The sequence below is a fragment of the Hippoglossus stenolepis genome, chromosome 3, assembly GCF_022539355.2.
Source record: "Hippoglossus stenolepis isolate QCI-W04-F060 chromosome 3, HSTE1.2, whole genome shotgun sequence".
Taxonomy (NCBI): domain Eukaryota; kingdom Metazoa; phylum Chordata; class Actinopteri; order Pleuronectiformes; family Pleuronectidae; genus Hippoglossus; species Hippoglossus stenolepis.
The window spans coordinates 4003659-4012587 of NC_061485.1; the positions used below are offsets into that span (position 1 = coordinate 4003659).

At 41.1% G+C, this 8929-nt stretch overlaps 1 protein-coding gene across 4 annotated transcripts; it reads right to left on the reverse strand.

Moving 5' to 3' along the window:
* Positions 1-1602: 1602 nt before the first annotated feature.
* Positions 1603-8606, reverse strand: tomm34 (translocase of outer mitochondrial membrane 34). 4 transcript variants are annotated; one of them, XM_035152001.2, is made up of 9 exons: positions 8358-8606; positions 6647-6799; positions 6389-6488; positions 5980-6132; positions 5474-5646; positions 5034-5181; positions 4233-4359; positions 3380-3509; positions 1603-1805 (listed from the first exon to the last, which is right to left on the reverse strand). In XM_035152001.2, the coding sequence occupies exons 2-8, from the start codon at positions 6777-6779 to the stop codon at positions 3408-3410; spliced, it is 936 nt and encodes a 311-aa protein (XP_035007892.2). In that variant the 5' UTR covers positions 6780-6799; positions 8358-8606; the 3' UTR covers positions 1603-1805; positions 3380-3407. The 4 variants fall into 4 exon arrangements, with proteins under 4 accessions (XP_035007892.2, XP_035007891.2, XP_035007889.2 ...); XM_035152000.2 differs by having other exon boundaries at positions 1603-3509; positions 6647-6793; XM_035151998.2 differs by having other exon boundaries at positions 1603-3509; positions 8358-8605.
* Between the last annotated feature and the right edge of the window lie 323 nt (positions 8607-8929).

Genomic DNA, 8929 nt, shown 5'->3' on the forward strand with positions numbered 1-8929 from the left:
GTTCTGTGTGATTCAGTGATTCCTCTGCTGGTTGTTCCACAGTGAACATGAGCCTGAGGGGGGAGACTCACTGACACTGAGTCAGTGAACGTGAGTCACTGATGGAAACGTCTGTTAAATCTGAGTTGAATCAACTTCTGTTTGTTTTACGACTTCAGTGACTGATGTTTGTTATCCACATCACACTGACCACAAAGTACATTTACTCCATGTATCTGTACTTCATAAGAGGTATTTTCAGGTACTTTTACTACATATATCATCTGTACTTCCTGCTCCACTGTTAAATGGTCGCATTGTTTTTTTTAAGTTTTCAATAACGAGACAGGAATTGGTCGACTGATCCAATCAGAGTGGACAGGTAACATTAGACTCCGCCTCCTGCAGCAGCATGAAACACCTGAAGTGATTCAGACATTAGACGCGTCCCGTCCAGGTAATAGATGTATGACAGAGTCTATTATTCTTATATTAAACTGGATACACAGGTAATGATGCAGTAGATCATTGCATTAAAGAAGAGGATACTCTCAGCAAGTACTTAGTATTTAAAAGCAAGTATTTACGTAGAAAAGTAAAATTGCTGCTTTTACTTTTGAACATTTGTCTATTTGTACTTTTAGTTAAGTAAAATGTTTGAGTACTTCCTCCACCACTGAAACTACTGAACATTATACCTCTAAACTTTTCTCCCACTATCTTTAATGTTCCTTCAGAATAATTCATTAGAAATCTGGTATTTGTAGGAGACTGATATCCTGGAGTGTAACTTCGTGCAGGGTGATTGCATTTAAGAGACTTTTATTCAAATTTATTGAATTTAAAGGTGGTTTCATGAGCTTTATATTTCATAGAAAATGTAAAATTGTGTGGATGTTATTATTATTTATGTCTTTTTTGTCTGACCAGGATTAGTTCAGTAGTTTGAGAACAAGGGCTCGGTCACTTCACTTCACTTCCTGTGGTGAGGCAAACCACCGTGTGTCTTTAGGTGGAGTTCAACTTCAGTGAACTTCGAGCTGCGGTGTTGGCGTGTGTGACCGCGCCCTCACGCTCACTAATTTAGTGTCAGAGCAGTAATGAGTTGATACTGTGATGTCAGTATATTATGTAACTGTTGATAAACGCCCGACATCACAATGTTAAAGTGAAAATAAGTTCCTACATCCGCACAAACTTTGAAAAGGTTCTTAACTGACACACAACACATCCTTTCATTAAGTGTATGATAATCTGCAGGTGATCTTTTGTAATCCTGCTAAACGAACAAACAGAAGAAAAAAGAAGTGAAGGTAAAAAAATCCTCCTCCCAGCAAGTGATTAACTCATTCAGTCACTTTCAGGATTCACAACTGGTTGATTCATATATTTATTCTAAAATTCACTGATTAACATGTTATATGCTTTATTATATTATTATTATATTCAACCTATTATCAGGTCCGGGTGTGTCCAGACAAATATCTGAGAGAAACGATGAAGACGTCAGAAGCTTCGTTGACTCGGTGGATGCATCGTTTATAAAAACTCATCCAGCCACAGTGTGACAGTAAACCAGCACCTTACAAGTTTCTCTGTTTAAAGACTTGAGGAAACAGTCGATTCAGATCTTTGCACTTTATTTGCAGTTAAAACAGAAGCAGGTTGAACAAGTTACAAGAACAGAAATGTGATAAAACCAAGAATCTCTAACGTGAACATTTTCCCAGCGCGCAGCGTCTCGACTCTTTCAAACACCAACAGACGCAGATATGTTCCTCCTCCTCGTAAACTTCAGGGCCTTTCGTTTGTTTTTCCTTCTGTTTCTGAGACATAAATTGATGTTTGATACTTTGAACAGATCAGAGGAAACTAAATCCAGAGCAGCCGACACGTATTTCACAATAAAACAAAGAAAAAGAAACCCCGACAGTACATTGGATGAAGACCCGTCTGAAAACATGTTTGAACCGGAACAAACCGATGCTTTAATTCTAATGAGATAAACAAATGGAACTCGAGGATTGAGGCCGACGAGGGAAGGTGAGAACACTTCCTGTCGAGCACAACAGGTGGCGCTAGGGGACGGGCTGGAGTGACGCTTTCAAATCAATGTGCAAACTGAGCAAACGACTAAAGACCGATGCTGCGTCGGGTCTTGTTTTGTAGAATTTACCAGTTTTAGTCTGTTTACGTGAAAATCAAACTGCGATCGCAACTTGGAGGAAATTTTCAAACTCTCACATGAAATCAAAACCTCAGAAAAACAAAACGTAGGATAAATAAGTAAATCATGTGAAAAAAACTGGCGTGTGAATGAAATATGGAATAAACCGTTATTAACACCGATGTTAAAACGTGGCATGATTGTTTTCGTCAGTAGTTTCCAGCTGATTCATCTTTTCACAGACGAATCAGTTTCTGCTTCTGTTGGTCGATTACAGAATAAATACAAGTTTCTGAACTCAACTTCTAAATATTGGATTTTCTTTTAAGTTATTTATTAAAACGTTTATAGTTTGAGCCAATTACAATCAATTTAATTTCTTTGTCATAAGAGTTTGAAAACATCTTGGGAATTTGTTTCGTATATGTTTCTGCAAATAAGGCTGTAATTTGTTTTACTGCTTAATGTTGGTGTCAGGCTCCAAAATTAATTTTCATTTGGTTCTACTCAGAAATCAGCAGCAATAAGGATCCAACTTGTGGAGCAACATTCATGTAAATACATTTACGCAGGTTTGGAAAATCTGTTTCGTCAATTTTTAAAAGCAAAAACCTCAAACTATTCTTCGGTTACAGCTTCTCAACTGTAAAGTATTTGATCCACTTTTAATGGGTTTTTGTTTTTTGGACTGATTGTCGATCAAAATTACTGATTTCTGAACTTTTCAATATTAATTAAGTTAATGTTTGTCCCAGTTCCCCTCAAACCCAGAACTGATGTTGAATAATGTGACTGCACGAACATAAATGTATGAGCCGTCAGTTTTGTTGCACTTGAGGAAATACTTTAATATCTCAGGTTGTAAATAAGAAGAACGAACTTTCAGTGCTGAAGTTTTTTCGTGACGACAGAGCTTTAGCACTGAACTTCATTTTTCATGTTTCATAGTTGCAGTTATCGTGTGTGTGTCTATATTTTTAGCTTTTTAACTCGAACTGGTAAACGTTCCCGAGGCTGAACGCGGCCGCGTCGCTTCTCCTCTTCTTCCAGAAGCGTCTCGAGTCCGAACTTATGTTTGAGAGTGAACACGAGTTCGGGGTGAAGGAGCTTTTGGGAAACGCACGTTCTGCCGTTTGAGTGGCGCCGCGGCTCGGCTGCTTTACGACTCTTATAAAAACATCATTAACCCGTCGTCCTCTCCGCTCTTCACTCGGTGCAGGGACGGATCCTCACCGCTGCCTCCGCGCTCCCTGATGCTTCCTCACTTCATCATCTGCACGTCCTCCATCAGCTTCAGTGCAGCCGTGTTCTTTGGATCCACGTGGAGCAGGTTGTTCAGGTCGTCCACACACGTCTTAAGATCCTGCAGGAAAAACACACGAGTTTAGAACGTGAAACTAAACCAGGTGGACGAGGGCCGGGCCTGATGGCTGCCGTCAGTGAGACCCTCTTCAAAATATCCATGAGGAAGTGAGATTTGGTTTTTAAACATATTGTCGTTTATGTCTTTGTTGTTTTCATCAAAGTAAAGGCTGTAACTCTGTGTTACGTAACACTCTGCTTCAGTTCCCCTCACGCAGGTCGTCAGCTCATGTCTGAGCCTCATCTTTAAACACCATTTGGGGCTAAAACTGTCAAAAATAAGCAAAATACATTTCCCATGACTTCTCCCAGATATGAATTTCAGTGAATGTCTTTGGTCATTTGTCCTAAAAATGAAAACACATTATCCAGCCTTTAATAGGACTTTAATCTGGTCCTTTAATACCAGATTAACTGTTTGATACAGCAGATATTAACTAACCCCGTCTACTGACTTTATAAAGACAGACTCTCTTTCCCTCAACTCAAACCAAACAGTGGATGGTTGCACTGTGTGGAGCTGTGAGAGCAGAGCTACCCGCCCGTGACCGCTCTCTGTGAGGAACACTGACGAGGGGAAGCTGTCAGGGGAATCATGGGTAATTATCGAGGCAGGAAATTATTTTATTCTGTCGTCCGCCCTCAGCACCTACGCACAGATGCTCCCGACAGTCTGATTGCTTCTGTGTGAGAATCAGAAAGTGAAGAAGACTGCGGCGCTCACCTGGAGTTCCTTGTGAGCCTGAGCTCTCCTGTAGAGAGCCTTAATGTTGCCGCTGTCAATCATCAGAGCGTCGTCACAGTCTCTGACAGCGTCGCTGTACTGCTTCACTGACAGGTAACACAGCGCCCTGCACACACACACACACACACACACACACACACACACACACACACACACACACACAAAATACAGAATCCGAACATCAGAGACCTTCATTTCTAACCAAACACATACTGAAGAGTACAACTAATACTACGACTACTTCTACTAATAATATTTTTAAAAAGAAACAATCATCTTTTTCAGTTTTCAATGACTCGTACTGGACTAACAAAATATTAATTTATCCACATTAATTTAAGAAGTTTGTTTTAATTCATGTTTTGTCTACAGGCTCTTTCACAGCCACCTTGTGAGGTTCTGACCTTCAGACTTTGCAGCCGGTCTGTGAAAGGCTCCTCAGACCAGGGGTCCAAATTTAGTCTGATCAAAACAGTTTGTCTTGGTCCAGATAAAACTGAACCAGTTTGGTTCGTGTGCAGTGTGAACTCATCTTTTGATGGTTCAGACTTTATGAGAAAGCCCGTATGAAACTTTAGCTGAATTTCCCTTTAATTTTCTACTTTAAAATCTGTTTAAACTTGACGCACTGATACAGATTTAAGATTCAACTGTGAGGGGAAACAAACAAGATGCAGAAATGGAACCAAGACATGAAGCTTGGTTCAGACTCTCAGCTGAGAAAACTCTTTAAATTAAACTTAAACACCATTTAAATGTTAGAAGTAAAGATGGACTCACCGGTTGGTGTAGGTGGTGATCTCAGTGGGGTTGTTCTTGATGCTCTGGCTGTATTTCTCTATGGCCTTTCTAAACTCGCCTTTCTTCACCAGAGCGTTGCCTTCTTCTTTCTGCGCCTGGGCTTTCTTGATGTTTTTATCACTGGGAGCTGAGGAAACGAATATAGAAAGAAAAGATCATGATAATTAGGTCAAAGAGAGAGAACATCTTCTTCCTGACAGAAGAATTTATGGACAAATGGGCCGAAGTGACTTTTTGTTTCCACTGGATGATTTAAATCTGAAAACTGCTGAAGAAGAATGTTTTCTTATTCGTGGCAGTTCCATGAAAACGTGATCGACATGAATTAGGTAAAAACAACAAGATCCTTTAAGTTAAATATAAATTACAAATCCAGTTCTCTCAACAATCGTCTGAGTGTGAAACGTAAATGTCCTCACCCTTTTTCTTTGCTTCTCTGCTGCCGTTCTGTTGCGGCGCTGGGGTTGGTATCAGGATGTTGTTTGGACTCTGCTGGGTGAGCTTCTCTCTGATGGACAGAGGAACCGTGGGGATGGGAGGAAGCTTTTCTCTCCATGAGGGGCCGTCTGCCTCTGTGAGCGCCTTCGACATCCTGTGGAAACAAAGCACACAGTGAAAACCGCGTGAAGAGCTTCTCAACTGAATCACCTTGGTTTGACCCAACATCCTGTGTGGGTTCATCAGCAGGAAGACGCATCTGTCAAGACCAAAAACATTTGTCCACCACCAAGGAGGTTTTGTTTTCACCGCTGTTTGTTTGTCAGTGGGATTACGCAATTTTGTCCAGATCTGCTCATGCTCCACAAGTTTTCATGAACACAGGTTGTGTAGCTCTTGTGTAGACAGATGTAATGAACACTCGGGGTTGTGTTTCTTTTTCCAGCCCCTCGTAACGAACATGGCATCACTGCCACAGACCAGGTACCTGTTGGTGCCTTCGTGAGCGGCTGCGATGTTGCAGTCGATCTGCAGAGCCGTCTTGTAGTCCACGTACGCCAGCCTGTATCGCTCCACGGCTTCAGACGCAGCCGCACGGCGAAGCAGAGACTTCACGTTGAACGGCTGCAGCTCCAGAGACCTGACACACATGCACAGTGTAAGTTAGACATTTTATCAGGTGACCCATGTCCGGCAGGAAGCCAGACGGTGATTAGTGCTGTTCGGGGGCAAATCATTCGAACTGTAACATAACGACAGTGATGCTTTTTTCTTATGGAAATCTGAGCTTCATAAGAAAACGAATCCCAGAACCCAAAACACCTTGAAAGTTACAAACCGTAGACTTCAAATAAACAAAAACATGGTGTGAATTTGATGGAAATAAAAACCCTTACATGTTGCAGTCTTTCACACACTCTGCACAGTTTCCTTCCTTCAAGTAGCTGGCTGCACGGTTCGAGTACAAAATGGCCAAATCCTCTGGCTTCTTTTCACCTTAACAGGGGGAAAAAAGGATCTTTAAATCAAAGAGGAAAACTCCAGCAACTTCACAGAACTGGTAACGAGGACAAAACGTCTTCATAAACACACTCAGTTGTGTTTATACTCATGATTTCACACAGTGTGTCCTCGGGTAACGGCTGAATACTCACTGGCCTTCTCCAGCTCCCTGATGGCCTCGCTGTACAGACCGCTGGCCTCTCCATACTGACCCGTCTTGAAGCGGTCGTTTCCGGCTTGTTTCAACTCCAACCAGGAGCGTCGGGATTTCTGCTTCTGAGGCATCTCTTCTTTTTGAGCTGTTACTAGAGGAAACGATGAAAAGGGTTCATGGAAATAACTTGTTAACATTTACCTGAGGATAAATATAAAGTGCAGAATGATGCAAACCTTCGCTGTGATGTGGTTTATACTTCAGTAGGTGGTGGGTTTCACCTTCACTTCACACTAAGATACGTCTTTACTCTACATGTGAACATTGACTCAGCATTATTTGTTAAACACGACCATCATATCTGCATCTGAGCAACGAATTTCTAATTCTTGCTTTCACAGGACAAAACATTTAAAATCTGCACAATCTTCCTTCGCTGTGAGGAACTCCCTGTGACGATGAAATCATTCTTCTGGATTAATACAATATATTTCAACCTTTTCTTATGTTGGATTTAAAGTGAGACCACACTGAGTTCATGCTTTATGAGGTGGAGTGACTCATTAGATGTTGTTGTTACCACATCCTGAATCTGTATGATCAGGATATTTGTCCATATATGGTCTGACAGTAGAAAGAAATGGGTCTAAGTTGCATTACACCTTTTACACCGATGTTCGTCCTGAAGCCGACAACACTTTGCGTTGTTTCACACAAATAAGAACAAAGAGCGAGGACACAAACCAGCCAAGAGCTTGTACCTAAAAGAGGGGACACGTTTTACCAATAAAAGAAAATATATAAAATATGTTTGTTGGCTTTTGACATTAATATTTAATGTTATTCTTCATACTTGAATGAACACTAACTCGTAGGTTCTTCATTAAAAGGAGTAAAATAATGAAATGTGATGTGATTTGATATGTGATAGAAAATGTCTATGTGATCATGTTTCTCTTTGTTCATTGAATTCACAGAGTAAGAGCTGTATTGTGTAATATTACCTTTGTAAGAAGTTAGTTATATTAGAATGAGATGTGGATCATATCACAGGGAACAATAACTGCAGCTGTGTGATACGTAGTGAGCAAGAAATAATCTGACGATGAACAAACATTTCAACAATACGTTGATTCACAGACGATGATTCACATCTTTTCTCTGGAACTAAATATGAAATAGTTGTAGATTAAGCAGTGACGATGGAAAACAACGAAGTCCACACGTCATATCTGGATTTAGCAGATTACAGAGAACATCCTCACGTCACTTTATCCACGAATTCATCAATTCATGGATAACGATGATAATTGATAATTGAATAACAATCAGAAACGGTGCAGCTACTTCCCACAGGTCACGATAACCTGAAAGGTGTGATGGAGGTTGAAGCTAACATGGACTCCATTAGGAAACATGTAGTTAGCTTCGCGAGTTGTAGCCTGCTAGCCTAGCTGCTAACTGTAACCCCTTTCACCGATGAGGTTATTGACACTTTATCGCGATTACGTGTTAAATAAAGACGCAACTGGACGTTTTGTTTCACACGCCGGTAAACGCGGCTCCATTGTCGGCTACTAGCCGAGTTAGCTCGCTAGCCGAGTCGTGCTAACTGAAGTGACGGTGTTTTGTAGCTAGCGGCTAGCTTAGCAGGCTAACCACACTTCCCATGCTAACGGTGCTAACGTGTCGGAGCTTCACTTCCTTACCGGCAGCCGAGTCGGTCTTGTGAGCGGGTAGCGACGGGTAACGACCCGGTAAATGAACTCCTCCTCTTCCTCCTCCTCTTCCTCGCAGCGGTAGGGACGTTCGAGCGACTGTCGGTGACTGGAGCTGCGGGTGTTCGCTCACATTACTCCGGGTGCTCGCTGAGATCCGCGCCGGTTAGCTGAGCCTGTGTGGAGGCTAGAAGTGGAGACAAGCTGCGGAGGATCCGGGGACTTGATCCGGAGAGAAGGAGAGAAGGAGGAGGAGGAGGAGGATGAGGAGGGTCTACTTCTTCTTTACAATCATTTACTATTATTGTTATTATTGTTCTTTAGTCTCATTTACTTCTTCTTTAGTCTTATTCTTCTTCTCTAGTAGAATTACCTATTATTATTATTATTATTATTATTATTGTTCTTTAGTCTCATTTACTTCTTCTTCTTCTTTAGTATAATTTACTATGATGATTGTTATTGTTCTTTAGTCTAATTCTTCTTCTTTAGTATAATTTACTCTTATTATTATTGTTATTCTTTAGTCTAATTTACTTCTTATTCTTCTTTAGTCTAATTTT

Coding starts and splice junctions, on each gene's coding strand:
- tomm34 (XM_035152000.2), bottom strand. CDS start 6,779: ATGCCTCAGAAGCAGAAATCCCGACGCTCCTGGTTGGAGTTGAAACAA. Junction 6,489..6,646: donor CAGGGAGCTGGAGAAGGCCA/GTGAGTATTCAG, acceptor CCCCCTGTTAAG/GTGAAAAGAAGCCAGAGGAT. Junction 3,510..4,232: donor AGGCTCACAAGGAACTCCAG/GTGAGCGCCGCA, acceptor TTTTTCCTGCAG/GATCTTAAGACGTGTGTGGA.